Below are 16351 nucleotides of genomic sequence, written 5' to 3' on the forward strand. Positions count from 1 at the left end.
AGCATTTCTCCTGCCTCAGCCTCCCAAGTAGCTGGGATTACAGGCACACGCCACTGTGCCCAGCTAGTTTTTGTATTTTTGGTAGAGACAGGGTTTTGCCATGTTGGCCAGTCTGGTCTTGAACTCCTAGTCTCAGGTGATCCACCTGCCTTGGCCTCCCAAGGTGCTGGGCTTACAGGCGTGACCCGCTGCGTCTGGCCTAATTTTTGTATTTTTAGTAGAGACGGGGTTTCACCATGCTGGCCAGGCTGGTCTTGAACGTCTGACCTGTGATCTGCCCACCTCGGCCTCCCAAAGTCCTGGGATGACAGGCATGAGCCACCGTGCTTGGCCTCCCCCAACTTTTAGTTTTGAAAATGTTCAGCTTGTGCGGTGGCTCATGCCTGTCATCCCAGCACTTTGGGAAGCTGAGGTGGGTGGATCACCTCAGGCCAGGGGTTCGAGACCAGCCTGGCCAACATGGTGAAACCTCTTCTCTACCAAAAATACAAAAATTAGCCAGGCTTGGTGGCTTGCACCTGTAATCCCAACTGCTCGGGAGGCCTAGGCGGGAGAATCGCTTGAACCTGGGAGACAGAGGTTGCAGTGAGCTGAGATCGCTCCACTGTACTCCAGTGTGGGTGACAGAGTGAAACTCTGTCTCAAAAAAAAAAAAAAAGAAAAAAGAAAATGTTCAAATCTACAGAAAGATTAAAAAGTACCCTGTAGCTACAGAAAGATTAAAAACAAAACAAAACAAAAAACAAAAACCATGTAGCCCTTAAACAATTTCTAACACAATTTCTTTTTTTTTTTTTTTTTTGAGGCGGAGTCTCACTCTGTTGCCCAGGCTGGAGCACAGTGGCCAGATCTCAGCTCACTGCAAGCTCCGCCTCCCGGGTTTACGCCATTCTCCTGCCTCAGCCTCCCGAGTAGCTGGGACTACAGGCGCCCGTCACCTCGCCTGGCTAGTTTTTTGTATTTTTTTTAGTAGAGACGGGGTTTCACGACGTTAGCCAGGATGGTCTTGATCTCTTGACCTCGTGATCTGCCCATCTCGGCCTCCCAAAGTGCTGGGATTACAGGCTTGAGCCACCGCACCCGGCCCACAATTTCTAACATAATGTCATGCTAGCTTTCTCTCTTTTTTTCCTGAATCATATGCAAATCGTTTGCAAACATCATGACACTTCACCCCTGACTACTTCTGTATGCATCCCTAGGCACTCTTTTCTATAGCTGTAATAAAAGTAACATACCTGAGAAAATGAAAAGAATTCTACAGTATTATCTAATAATCATGCCATAGTCAAAGTCTCTAGTCATCCTCAAAATCTCCTTCATAGATTTTTTTTTGGTTTTCCAATCCAGGATCCAATCAAGTTTTCTGCCTTTTAGTCAATTACTCATCAAATGATTTTTTCCAGCAACTTACTAGTAATAGTGGTAATAGGCTTAGCTTTTATTAATAATGACCACTTTTCTTTTGAAATCTTATTATAAAACTAGATTTATTACCTACATAATCTTCATAATCTTCAAGTTAGGTATTATCACTGCTTTACCTAACGAGGGAGGTTATGCTCAGGGTACTTGTCCAAGACACATAGTGAGGTACCGTTGAGGTTTGAACTCAGATATATCTGATCCCAAAGCCAGCTGTCTTTTTCTGTGCTTGACTGGCTATACTAGGAAACAATCAATGTGAACTTAGAAATGTTTGACACAAAATAAAAAAAATTTTCACTTCTATTCATAGGCTAAATGAACTTTACTAAATATGGAAGATTCCTGTAGCCCAGAAGTTGGGTTAGTTAACTTTTGAGGCCTCTGCTAGCCCTGAAATTCTGTAACCATTGTTTCTTACATCCACCTCATACATAGATTACCAAAGATGTGTATGCATATAATGTTTAACAGTTTTATTGAGATATAATTCACATACTATATTATTCACCCCTTTAATATATATAGTTTTGTAGTTGTGTGTGTGTATGTGTGTGTGTGTGTGTGTGTATTTTTGAGACAGAGTCTCACTCTGTCACCCAGGCTGGAGTGCAGTGGCACGATCACTGCATCCTCTGCCTCCTGGGTTCAAGTGATTGTCCTGCTCAGCCTCTTGAGTAGCTGGGATTACAGGCGCCCACCACCATGCCTGGCTAATTTTTGTATTTCAGTAGAGATGGGGTTTCACCATGTTGGTCAGGCTGGTCTTGAACTCCTGGCCTCAAGTTATCCGCCCACCATGGCCTCCCAAAGTGCTGAGATTACAGGCGTGAGCCATCACGCCAGGCAGTTTTCATATATTGATGGAGTTGTGCAAACACCACCACATTCAATTGTAGAACATTTTCATGAACTGAAAAAGAAACGTTGTATCCTTTAGCCATCCTTCCCTCTTCCTCCCTAACTCCCCCAGCTCTAGGCAACCAGGAATCTACTGTCTGTTTAGATTTGTCTATTTGGGTCATCTCATATAAATGGAATTATATGTGGTCTTTTGTGTGTGGCTTCTTTTTAAGTTTTTAATTTTTTTGAGATGGAGTCTTGCTCTGTCGCCCAGGCTGGAGTGCAGTGGCATGATCTCGGCTCACTGCAACCTCCGCCTCCTGGGTTCAACTGATTCTCTCGCCTCAGCCTCCCGAGTAGCTGGGATTACAGGCGCCTGCCACCATACCTGACTAATTTTTGTATTTTTTACTAGAGTCAGGGTTTCACTGTGTTGGCCAGGCTGGTCTCAAACTCCTGACCTCAAGTGATCCGCCTGCCTTGGCCTCCCAAAGTGCTGGGATTACAGATGTGAACCACTCCGCCCAGCCCGTGTGTGGCTTCTTTCACTTAGAATAATGTTTCCAGGGTTCATCTACGTTGTAGCATCTATCTGTATCTTATTTATTTTTATTGCTGAATAATATTCCATTGTATGGATAAACTGCATTTTGTTTATTCATTGATTAGTTGTTGATGGACATTTGGGTTGTTTCCACTTTTTAGCTATTATTTACATTACTCCTTGTGTTTTCATTTCTCTTGGTTATATACTAGGAGCAGAATTGCCGGGTCATATGGTTATTCTACTTTTAACCTTTGAGGACCTGCCAGACTATTTTCTAAAGTGGTTTTACCATTTTACATTCTCATCAGCATATATGAGGGTTCTGGATTTCTCTACATTCTCACCAGTATTTGTCTTTGATCATAGTCATCCTAGTGGGTATACAGGGGTGTTTCATTGTGGGTTCTTTTTTCCCACTGGGGTTTTGATTTGCATTTCCCTGATGGAGATAAATATATTTTTTGTGTGTCCTCTACAAACCGCCTGGTTCTGATGAGACCAGTGTTCTTACAGAGAATAACTTTGCTTTGAAACAAAACAAACAACCTTTTGACTTGGGTAAACTTTAGAGTATATTAATTGTGATTTACTCTGGCCTTGTAACATTGTAAGTGGAGATTTTTTTAAAAAACTGCATTCGCTGAAACCAGTAATAAGGTTCAGACCTATTGTTGCAAGTTCTGAGTTTTCTTTCATATAAATATGTTTGTTCTTTTGTGTGGATAAAGCCTAACGTGGCAAAAAGATGTCAAACACCTAAGTGTTAAGGAAGCTAAAATGAAGATGCTGCATGAACAGAAACCTTGTCCAATTTTCATTACTATAGCACCATCACCTATAACAGTGCCAGTATACAGTAGATATTACATAATGTTTTGGAATGAATGAGTGGAAAATGATATGCATTTTTCTCTTCTGCATCCTCTGAAAGATTTCATAATGTGCAAAGTATGTAAAGCTTTATTTATATACAGATAAACTAATCAGAGTTTATGATCTACATATTTACTTACCAGCCTAGAAACTCCGTATGATTAAAAATTGAGATTATTTATTTTAATAACATGACTAATCAGTTTACTTAACCTAGAAATGAATGTTATCTAAGAACAAGCAAAGAATGTTAGAATTTAGTGTCTAGGAATTGTTATTTTTTTCCATCTCAGTCGTGTATATTTTCTGTTTTAGCCACTTTGGAGATTTGTTAATGATACCAAAGACAAAAGAATGTTAGTTTATAAATCTGAAGATATCAAGAATGTTTCACGTTTGCAGTCTCCAAAAGTGTGTGGTTATTTAAAAGTGGATAATGAAGAGTTGCTCCCAAAAGGGTTAGTAGACAGAGGACCACCTGAAGGTAAGGCTTAAAGACTGTATTTCAAATAAGAAACAAACATATTACAATTGACTTCAATAGGGGTGGTTGTTATTTGATAAAAAAATAACATGATTGTCAAGTAACTATAGTATTTGGCATGCAAATAAGAGTTTTATTCCAGAAATTTTCAACTTCTTTTGTCTATGATGTAAGAGTTGAAAACTCTAGAAAATAATGGGAACAACAAAGATTAGACTTTAAAAAAGATTAGGGAAAAGGGAAATGGAGTGATCCGAGGGAAAATATTCTTGCAGATATTTAGAAATGATAATAATGGTGGAAAGACAATCTTTAGAGTTTATAAGAAATTAATTGGTAGCAGGAGAGACCTATGTATATACTGCTTAGAATACAAGAAGGTTATATCCATCTTGGGACAATCTATTTAGGGTCATTTAAAAAACATAACCATCTTGGAATTTTACTGTCCAAAACACCCCTGGTTAGGTTTTTTTGTTTTGTTTTGTTTTGTTTTGTTTTTGCAGTGCAATCTCGGCTCGCTGCAACCTTTGACTTCCAGGTTCAAGTGATTTTCCTGCCTCAGCCTCCCGAGTAGCTGGGATTATAGGCACGTGCCACCAGTCCTGGCTAATTTTTGTATTTTTAGTGGAGATGGGGTTTCACCATGTTGACCAGGCTGTTCTCGAACTCCTGGCCTCAAGTGATTCGCCCACCTCAACCTCCCAAAGTGTTGGGATTACAGGCGTGAGCCAACGTGCCAGGCCAAAGATGGTTATGTTATTACAATATTATTAAAATATATATTAGCATTTTAATATATAAATAAATTCTTTATTTCACAAGAAAGTTGTCATATTAACACAAACTAATTTTCAATGTGAATATTTTGACATTTTTACTGTTATTTTGGTTAATTCATAAACTTCTTGTTGTAGAATATGACTGACAGCTTCATAGCCCAGCATTAGGTGAATGTTTTACTCTGTTGAGCACTATTTGTTTATTTATTTATTGATTTATTTAGAAATGGAGTCTCACTCTTGTTGCCCTGGCTTGAGTGCAATGGCATAATCTTGTCTCACTGCAACCTCCGCACCCTGGGTTCAAGTGATTTCTCCTGCCTCAGCCTTATGAGTAGCTGGGATTACAGGCAGACGCCACCATACCTGGCTAATTTTTGTATTTTTAATAGAGATGGGGTTTCATCATGTTGGCCAGGCTGGTCTCGAACTCCCATCCTAAGGTGATTCACCCACCTTGGCCTCGCAAAGTGCTGGGATTGCAGGCCTGAGCCAACATGCCCGGCCTTACTCTGTTGAACACTTTTTAAAGTTTCTGTATTTGAAAAATTAAGAAGGCACTTGTCCTTGGTTTTGAATTCTACAGTGTTTAAACTTTATGTTACTTTTCACTTTTCTGTCTTCCTCCAAATTGTTTTTTTGTTGTTGTTCAAGATCCTTTAGTGATATTAAGCTCACATAATGTTTGTTTCAAAAATATATTAGATTTAAAGTGTTACCATAAAACTCCTTGTTTTGGTGAATTTTGATTTAATAGTGCATACAAATTCATATTAGAGCTTGTTCATCGAGTGAAGAGAAGAGCTGACCCAGATCCCATGAAGAACACGTGTAAATTATTGGTGGTAGCAGATCATCGCTTCTACAGATACATGGGCAGAGGGGAAGAGAGTACAACTACAAATTACTTAGTAAGTATTTGATATTGCATCAAGTAATTGAAAAAAAAATTCTTGTGAGTGGGTACATTCCATGAAACTTAATGAAACCAGATCTGTTCCAGATACTCTGTTATTTCCCTAAAATATTTGAGGGATTTTCTCTGAGGTTTTTATGTTACTGTATGGAAATTATAGTTTCAAATTTATGACAACCCATTTTACCCTCGAACTAATATTTTGTGCATGTTAGAATTTATGCATATAGGCTTTGGGAGAGGTTATAATGTAGTCTTCCTCCTTGATATAAGTGAGCTCTTTAAAAACATTACTGCTATCATGGCAGTGAACCTGTGGTGTCACATGTGAATGTAAAAATATGGATTTGCATGAACCCATGTTTATCTTTTGCTTATATGTATATTTCAGAGAGGAAGGTGAGTTTTGTTTGTCATGTTAAAGACCTAGTCATTGGACTTCACTTGAAATAGGTGGGACTTTCATGGTCATAACTAGCTCTAGGGCACAGAAGTGAAGGAAAGATGTAAGAAGTGCTGATACTGGATTTTTAAGCATGAACTATTATGATTTTTTTTTTTTTTTTGAGACAGAGTCTTGCTCTGTTGCCCAGGCTGGAGTGCAGTGGCACAATCTTGGCTCACTGCAAGCTCCACCTCCCAGGTTCAAGCCATTCTTCTGCCTCAGCCTCCCGAGTAGCTGGGACTACAGGCACCCACCATCATGCCCGGCTAATTTTTTTGTATTTTTGGTAGAGACGGAGTTTCACCATATTAGCCAGGATGGTCTCGATCTCCTGACCTCGTGATCTGCCCGCCTCGGCCTCCCAAAGTGCTGGGATTACAGGCATGAGCCACCGCACCCGGCCGAACTATTACAATTTTTTTTTTTTTTTTTGAGACGAAATCTCGCTCTGCCGCCCAGGCTGGAGTGTAGTGGCCGGATCTCAGCTCACTGCAAGCTCCGCCTTCCGGGTTTACGCCATTCTTTGCCTCAGCCTCCCGAGTAGCTGGGACTACAGGCGCCCGCCACCTCGCCCGGCTAGTTTTCTTTTTTTGTATTTTTAGTAGAGACGGGGTTTCACCGTGTTAGCCAGGATGGTCTCGATCTCCTGACCTCGTGATCCGCCCGTCTCGGCCTCCCAAAGTGCTGGGATTACAGGCTTGAGCCACCGCGCCCGGCCAACTATTACGATTTTTAAAGTCTGGGAAATCATTTTTTGTTGACATTTTTTGCTAGTATGACCTCATTCGTCATGATTACTTGGCACTGACCAAAATGTTGTTATTGAGGGAATAATGGAGAATGCAGCTATTCATGAAGCAAGAAGAAGCTGGGGCGGTAAAGATGTCTTTCTCATTGCCTTGCTTTTCCCATGCTGTCCATTTTATTCATACCCTCCCTTACCCTTCTTTCCCTTCCCTTCCATGTCAAGTGGATTTTTTTGTTTGTTTGTTTGTTTGTTTGACACAGAGTCTCACTGTGTTGCCCAGGCTGGAGTGCAGTGGTGCAATCTCAGCTCACTGCAACCCCCCACCTCCTGGGTTCAAGCAGTTCTCCTGCCTCAGCATCACAAGTAGCTGGAATTACAGGTGTGAGCCACAGCACTCGGCCCCATATCAAGTGAATTTATTATGAGGCTAGTAAGAGTCACTGTGATTCTTGTTCCTAAGATAGAGATTCTTACTTTAAAAAGCTTCTCTCTTAATCTGGGTTTTGTATTAAGGGGCTCCTCTTATATTACTTCTTTGTTCATTACACTACAAATATGAATATAATGAGAGATCTAGTCTTGAAATTTGTATTTTTTACAATTTCTGAGACATAACTTGTTTCACAGTTGCTGGAACAAACCTTATCAACCCAGTTTTTGAATAGTAGAATATTCTCTTTGAGAAAAAAGATAGGTAATTAGCATTTTGTTCTTTCTCATGTCATTTTCCTTGGAAACAATACTGCCTTCCTTCTCCAGTTTTCCCAAATCAGAGAGCAAAAGAAGGAGGGTTGCTGAAATGAACCTTGTTCTTTCTGGCTGTCTTCTTATCCATTCCTCAGTGCTGAACTTTTCGGGGTGAGAGTGGGGGAATAGGGTTGGCAGTTGTCTGCCACTGACATTTGAGGTACTCACCAAGAGACAGAGTGAAGATGGAATTCTTTTTAGAAGGGAATACGGTTGACCCAGGAACAGTGCCGGGGGGTGGGGGTTAGAAGCACTGACCTTCTCTCTGCAGTCAAAAATCCTCATGTCACTTTTTTTTTTAGACTCTGTTGCCCAGGCCGGAGTGCAGTGGCGAAATCGTAGCTCACTGCGGCCTCTATTGCCTGGAACAAAACAATCTTCCCGCCTCAGCCTCCTGAGTAGCTGGGACAACAGGTGTTCACCCTTCCTGGCTAAGTTTTTTGATTTTTAGTAGAGATGGAGAATTTCTCAGGATGGTCTCAAACTTCTAAGCTTAAGCAGTCCTCCTGCCTCAGCCTCCCAAAGTGCTGGGATTACAGGCGTGAACCACTATGCCCGGCCCCTGTATAACTTTGATTCTCCAAAAATGTAACTACTAATAGTCTACTATTGACCAGAAGCCTTACCAATAAAATAACAGTCGATTAACACGTATTTTTTATATGTATTATTACTGTGTTCTTACAATCATGTAAGTTAAAGGAAAATGTTATGATGAAAATCATAAAAAAAAAAAAAAAAAGCTGGGCATGGTGGTGTGCGCCTGTAGTCTTCTGTTACTCAGGAGGCTGAGGTGAGAGGATTGCTTGAGCCCGGAAATTCAGGCTATAGTGAGCTATGATCGTGCCACTGTGCTGTACCCCTGGTGACAGAGCAAGACCTTGTCTCTGAAAAAATAAAGAAAAATCATAAGGAAGAGAAAATACATTTACCATTCACTAAGTGGAAGTGGATCATCATAATGGTCTTCATGTTGAGTAGGCTGAGGAGGAAGAGGAAGAGTTGGTCATATTGTCTCTGGTGACAAAGGCTTAAGGAAGTCCACATATAAGTGGACACTTGAAGTTCAAATCTATGTTGTTCAAGAGTCAACTGTATTTCAGGTATATTGATTGACTTTTAAATTTAATTTTTATTATTGACTGAAACGGTAGTTTTACAAAAGCCTGTTACTCATCATTTTGGTTCCATGTGCAATTGAGTACCTGAAATTTAGGTTAAACTATACCATTGTTTCATTCTGGTAACAGCACTTTAAGTTTGGGGCCAAAGGTTGGGAATACTCAGATATAGTAACATCTTAATGCTAGTTTTTGTGAAAGTAGAAACTTCTGCAATGGCCTCTAAACTGAGATTTTTTTTTCCTCCATAGATTTTATATTGCATTGCCAGGAGAGGTAAAGAGCTACATAATGTCTTTTTTCTTTTTTAAATACACACAGATAGAGCTAATTGACAGAGTTGATGACATCTATCGGAACACTTCATGGGATAATGCGGGTTTTAAAGGCTATGGAATACAGATAGAGCAGGTATTTATCAATAGATATGGCTTATATTACTCACTTAAGTTATGTAATGTAAATATTTGTGACTTGTATCCAAAACCCAAAAACTTGTCCTTAACAATAATTATAAATAAGTTTTCTCAAATGCCAGTGATTTTTCTTCTGATGAATTGTGCAGTATTTTTGATGTTAATTAGTTCTAGATTGTGAAGTTTTCTGTCCTTAGTCTCGCTTTAGGTAGAAAGCCTTTTACGCTGCTGTGCTTTGTTCCTTCTTTGAATTCATGGCCTTTTTATTCTCTGTAGTTTCTTTCCCCCCTCTGATTATGCTTAAGTCTTTCGTTAAAACTGTGACACGTACCGTTGAATCCTTAGAAAATTTACTAAAAAATACTGGGTACCTTTGCAAGGCTGTATTTATATATACAGAACCTTTAGGTTCTTTCCCCTCAGATGTCTCCTGATTTCTTGTAATCTGTTAACAGAATGTGTCTAGCAATGTTATATTAGTGTCATCTTAATAGCTCATATGAAGAGTTATTTCAAATTGCTAAGACTAAAAAGACTTCTGACATAGGGTATTACTTTGGGCAGAGAGACATTTTGATATGTAAGTTATATAAATTGTTATCTCTATTTTTTTCCAGGCTTTTTGTAGTAAACCATATTTTTATAAGTTCTACAGTATAGAATTTAGAGGTTTAAAAAAATTTTTTAAATCATTCACCATATTTATAAATGTTAAACTTTGATATTTTTTGTATAAAACTAAGAGATTTTTCCCTTTTCATTCTCTTTCAACTGTTTTGCATTTTCTTTTTAAGTTATTATTTGAATAGGTAACGTACGCACAGTACAAAAACCAGTGAAAAGTAAGTCTCTGCAACCTGTTTATTGTTAAACCAGTTCCTTTCCCCAAAGACATTCATGTCACTAGTTTCATATGTATCTTTCTAGAGATGTCATATGCATGTATAGTGTATGTATATGTCTGTATTTGACACAACAGTGCTATACAGTACACTTTTATACCTCGCTTTTTCATTTCACAGTATGTTGGAGAGTACTTCATGTTCATGCATGTAAAGCTGCCTCGTTTGTTTTATTATAAATAGCTGCATCATGTTTGAGTTTTAGGGACCCTGTAAATTTTCTTTTTGCTTTAGGCATTTGGAACCAATTGAAGAACACAGGAATAATATAGGAGATTAAAACATTAACTTCTTTACATCTGATGAAGGATGGATTGGAGGATGTGGTTTAGATGTGCATCATGGTGGGCTTCTAAGTAGTTGTCCCAGATTTGACCTTGACCAGCCACCATCAAAACTGCAGAGTCCACCCCAGTAAGCTTACCACACAATGGCAGAGGAGACCAGAACAGGCAGGCAGGCAGGCAGGCAGGCAGGGAAGAGAGACACACAGAAACTCTGAGCTGAGCATAGTTTCCTTCTTTCTTTATCTCACACTTTCTAATGGGAGCCTTTGTTACTTTTTTTCCCCTTCTTTGCAGGCTTAATAGGAATTTATCTGAAATGCACATATAAGGAGAAGCCTCTGTTCTTAGTCTTTTATTCCTTTGATGCACAAAGAGATGTATATTTTATTATTCTTTCCTAAACTGTTGACTATAGTTCTAATAATTATTTTAGGCTCCTGTAACCCAAGTTCTTATTTTTTCAAAATAAACATAGAGGATATGAAAATGTAGGAGTACATTCATATTATTATAAATAATTAATTGACATGTTTTCCATACCATATGCTTCTCTGTTTGTTTCAAACATTGAATATTAGAACTGAAGAATTTATGAATTTTGGTTTTAAAATGTTTTTTTCTAGAACAATTCTTTTTTTGAACAGATAAAATAATGCAGTATTCAGAGTCTTCTGACTTATTTTGGAAGTGTTCTAAGTATATTATCTCTTTAAGTATAGATTCGCATTCTCAAGTCTCCACAAGAGGTAAAACCTGGTGAAAAGCATTACAATATGGCAAAAAGTTACCCAAATGAAGAAAAGGATGCTTGGGATGTGAAGATGTTGCTAGAGGTAGGTCTTGGAACCCTGGATATTAACACCACTTTATGATTTCTGCTATGTGGATTGTATGTGTTTTAATGAAGGAGCATATTGGAAAAGATGGAAACCAAGAAGCAAGCTCCCCCAGCTGATCCAGCAGGAACCTCATCCCATGTAACAGCATACACAACAAATAACAAAAACTCCGTGAAAAAGAAAAACATTATAAAGCAATGCTGCTGCTTTTTTTTTTTTTGAGACAGGGTTTCACTCTTATTGCCCAGGCTGGAGTGCAATGGTATGATCTCGGCTCACTGCAACCTCCGCCTCCCAGGTTCAAGCAATTCTCCTGCCTCAGCCTCCTGAGTAGCTAGGATTATAGGCATGCACCACCACGGCCAGCTAATTTTTGTATTTTTAGTAGAAACGGGATTTCTCCATGTTGGTCAGGCTGGTCTCGAACTCCCGACTTCAGATGATCTGCCTGCCTCGCCCTCCCAAAGTGCTGGAATTACAGGTGTGAGCCACTGTGCCCGGCCAAAGCAGTGCTTCTTAACCTTAATATCTTTGAGGATCTAATGAGGCAATCAGTGGATCTGCTCTAGAAAATAACATGGATACCGAATGTATAGAGTTTTTGCACACTGTTTTGTTAGTTCGGGACACTTAGTTCAGGGCTCTCTGAAGCTTGTCAATTTATCTTTTAGGGCAGTAATTATCAAACAGGTTATGAACATGTATCAGACAGTAGAAATATAGCTTGGAGATCTGAAAGTTCTCTACGGGAATTTAAAATTTTTGTGTTTTTATTCTGGCGATTAATCTAAAGATGGCTAACTTAATCATTTTACATCATTTGGAGTCTTGCTGTATAACAGGATACTGCCATGTGATTCCAGTGTCTTGAGTTTGTGTGTGCTATTACTTTGGTGTAGAATGACTTTCTATGAAGTGATAGTAGTTATATTTTAATGTGTTGGTAAGTGTATTAGTTTCCTGTTGTTGCTTTAACAAATTATCACAAGTGGAGCAGCTTAGAACAACACTTATTTATCTCATAGTTTGCATGGGCTAGTCCAGGTATGGTGTGGCTCATCTGGATTCCTGTTCAGAGTCTCATGAGGCTGAAATCAAGTTTTCAAAGCTTTAATAGAATTGAAGGATATTATAACTCTTCATCCAGATGGAGAAGCATAACGTGCAGCACCTGTGTGGTACTCATTCATACCTTGTCTAATTTGATCTGCTGAGCACCCTGAAAGGTTGATTGAGACAGCATCATTGTTGTGAAGAGGCTCAGCAAGTGTTATTGTTTATTCCAGCTGACATGACAGAGCAGCATAGGCTGGGGGACTTAACAGAAGTTGGGGTTTTCACAGTTCTGGAAGCTGGAAGTCCAAAATCAAGGGATCAGCAGGGTTGATTTCTTCTGAGGCCACGGTACTTGTGGTGTAGGTGCTGTCTTCTCCCTGTGTTCTCACATGGTCTTTCCCTCAGTGTGTGTGTATTCTGATCTTCTTATCAGGACACCCGCCATATTGGTTTAGGGCCCACCCATATGACCTCAGTGTACCTTAATTACCTCCTTAAGGGCCCTGTTTCCAGATAGAGTCACATTCTGGGGTACTGTTGAGGGTTAGGACTTCAACATTTGAATTTTGGGGTGGCACAATTCAACCAGTAACAGGAAGATTAAATGACTTGTCTGGTTAGTCATACAACTGGTAGTGGCAGAGGTCGAATTGAGCACAGATCTCCTGACTCCTAGAACAGCTGAACCACTGTGCCTGTGTGCTTTTCTGTGGGCCTCCAGACAGCCCATGGCAGGGGAGGAACCAAAGAGAAGAATGACTTACGTTGACAGATGCTCCTCTCCAGTTTTCTTCCCTGAGGCTCCTAGAATGTTCTTAGAAGCCTCACCCTTTTACCACGGAACTATCAGAATCCCCACGTAACCACACTTCATTCCTCATATAGGGCTCTCTGGCCTCTCATTTAAAGCATTTTAAACATTGAGGGTTTTGGCTAGGCATGGTGGTTCATGCCTGTAATCCCAGCACTTTGGGAGGCTGAGGATGAGGCTGGTGGATTGTTTGAGCCCAGGAGTTCAAGACTAGCTTGGACAACATGGTGTACAAAAAATACAAAAATTAGCCAGGCATGGTGATGCACGCTTTTGGTACCAGCTTCTTGGGAGGCTGAGGTGGGAGGTTCACTTGAGCCTTGGGAGGTCGAGGCTGCAGTGAGCTGTGATTGCATCACTTCACTCCAGCCTGGGTGACACAGCGAGACCCTGTCTCAAACAAACAAACAAATTAAAAAAAACCCCAAATTAAGGTTTTTTAAACTTGGAGACGCTGAATGGTTATGGTAGAGGTTTTTAAAGTAATGTATGAAGCCCTTTTAAATTGAGAAAAAAAAAATCCTCTCAAACCTGCAGCGTTGACTTAAATGGATGTAAAATCTTTATTTTAGTAACATAAAACTGGGTATATTTGCTTTTCTATAAGTGTATATTTATATAAATGACTATATATTATGACACTCAAAAAAGTTTAAGATTAAAATTTCTGTAAAACCAGATGAATCCTGGAAATACTTGAGAGGGATCTGTGTTGGTCTGGGGTGCTGCAATCCCGTTAACGAATTGGAGCATCTCTAGTCCTAGGCTGTATGTCTTCAGAACAGCCCTCGGAGGAGCAGTGAGTTAGTTCTGAACAGCTGGAGCAAGCTCCCGAACTCTTCCCTTTTGTGCTCCTTGCCAGATGACAGTGTCGGCCTCTCACCGGTGCAGGTGGAGTACTTTAGGGAAAGAGCAAAGCACTGCACGGGGTTGTGAGTGCTGGTGCTGAGCTGCATGCGGTCATGGTTCTGTTCTGGAATGTTTAGTTGATTTAGATTACATCTTTGGTCTGATGTCATTGTTAATCTAAGAATGCTTTTTTTTTTTTTGTCTTTCAAAGCAATTTAGCTTTGATATAGCTGAGGAAGCATCTAAAGTTTGCTTGGCACACCTTTTCACATACCAAGATTTTGATATGGGAACTCTTGGATTAGCTTATGTTGGCTCTCCCAGAGCAAACAGCCATGGAGGCGTTTGTCCAAAGGGTAAGTTTTTCCATTTCTTATGTGAATATGATGCTGGGATTATAAGCTGATTAGATTATATTATAATTCTGTATTTAATAAGCAATTTATCTTTGTTTCCTTTTGACTTTAGCTTATTATAGCCCAGTTGGGAAGAAAAATATCTATTTGAATAGTGGTTTGACAAGCACAAAGAATTATGGTAAAACCATCCTTACAAAGGTATGTTCTTTTATTTTTAAAAGAATAGTGTTAAGAGTTTATTGTAGTAGAACCTCAGTTACATATTTATGTAGATATTTTTTTAAAAATGTAATATATACTGTTTTTTCATTTCTGCCTAAAGAAAATTTATATATTTTTGTGAGATATATGAAAAAGCATAAAGAAGAAAATAAAAATGGCCTGTCAGCCTTCTTTTGAAACATGTGAGGACCACTGCTTTTCTCGAACCCTCCGTCCTGGAGCCCTCTGACCTGCAGCAACTCTTAGAGCTCCCTGTCTCCTAGTCCTGCGGTGCAGCTGTCATTCAAGGCATCCCACACCCTCTTATTTTCAGAACCCCCTGGTCTCCCTCTTTCTCAGTGCCATCATTTTGGTGTAGTGTATCTTGTAGGAGCTTCCTAAGAAAAGGTATATGACCTGCATATTGTTGGGATTTCACATATCTGAAAATGTCTTTATTCCACTCTTAAGCCTGATTGATAATTTTGGCTGAGTATATTCTTAGTTCTCATGTTCTCTGTGGTCTTCTGTGCATGTTGCTTTTAAAGAATCTGAAGTCATTTTGAGTTCTTATCTTTGTACGTCACCTGTTTTTTTCTCTGGAAGATCTTATGATCTTGTTTTTCTCCAGCTATGACTGTTGAAATGTGTTTGACTACAAATAACAGAAAATTAAATAAGCAGTGGTTTAAATAAGGGGTTTATTTGTCTCAGTCAACAAGAAGTTCAGGGATAGCATTTTCCGGGTGGTACAGCAACTCAGAGGTGCCCTCAGTGGCTTAAGAACAAGCAGGAGGTCTTTGTCTTCATGCATGTCATCTCATGGTTTTAAGATGGTTCTCTTCTGTGTTAGAGAAAGGAGGAGAAAGAGAACATGGCTAGCCTAGTCTGGCCCTTCTAAAAAGCTGCTCTGGAGGCTTCATCCTGGCTTTTGTTTACAACTTACTGTACAGCACTGGGTCACGTGGCTGCCCTTAGCCTCAACGGAATGTGGAAAGGTGGCTATTTTAGCTGAGTATATTGCTGCCCTGAACAAAATTAGGGCTCATTAAGGAAGAAGGGGAGAGAGATACTGGTAGGAAATATTAATATCCAATATACTGATTTTTAATTTTTATTTAATTTTTATTTTTTTTGAGGCAGAGTCTTGCTCTGTGGCCCAGGCTGGAAGGCAGTGGCACCATCTTGGCTCACTGTAACCTCTGCCTCCCGGGTTCAAGCGATTCTCCTGCCTCAGCCTCCTGAGTAGTTGGGATTACAGGTGCCTGTCACCACACATGGCTAATTTTTGTATTTTTGTTTTAAGTAGAGACAGGGTTTCACCATGTTGGCCAGGCTGGTCTCATGAACCCCTGACCTCAAGTGATCCATTCACCTTGGCTTCCCAGAGGGCTGGTTGGTATACTGCTATTTTGACTATGATGTTATACTTGGTGTATGTTTATACTTGGTGTAGGGTACAGGAAAATATTTGCAAAAGACACATCTTGAGAAAAGACTGCTATCTGAAATATACAAAGAGGCTGGGCATGGTGGCTCATTCCTATAGTCCCAGCACTTTGGGAGTTCGAGGCAGGAGAATCACTTGAGCCCAGGAGTTTGGAACCAACCTAGGCAAGATGGTCAGACCCTGTCTCTACAAAATTTAAAAAAAAAAAAATTAAAAATTTCCATATGTATAAAGAACTGTTAAAATTCAA

General features: G+C 39.7%; 1 protein-coding gene across 4 annotated transcripts in view; it reads left to right on the forward strand.

The window, feature by feature from the left end:
- ADAM17 (ADAM metallopeptidase domain 17) overlaps positions 1 to 16351 on the forward strand; it is a 68661-nt gene that overhangs the window by 25817 nt on the left and 26493 nt on the right. The window contains exons 5-10 of one of the 4 annotated variants that reach the window (XM_050753898.1): positions 4004 to 4172; positions 5732 to 5865; positions 9253 to 9342; positions 11256 to 11369; positions 14303 to 14447; positions 14560 to 14648. In XM_050753898.1, coding sequence (XP_050609855.1) covers positions 4004 to 4172; positions 5732 to 5865; positions 9253 to 9342; positions 11256 to 11369; positions 14303 to 14447; positions 14560 to 14648 — 741 coding nt within the window. The other 3 variants (XM_050753899.1, XM_050753900.1, XM_050753901.1) reach the window with 3 other exon arrangements.

Source organism: Macaca thibetana, chromosome 13 (genome assembly GCF_024542745.1).
Source record: "Macaca thibetana thibetana isolate TM-01 chromosome 13, ASM2454274v1, whole genome shotgun sequence".
Classification (NCBI taxonomy): Eukaryota; Metazoa; Chordata; class Mammalia; order Primates; family Cercopithecidae; genus Macaca; species Macaca thibetana.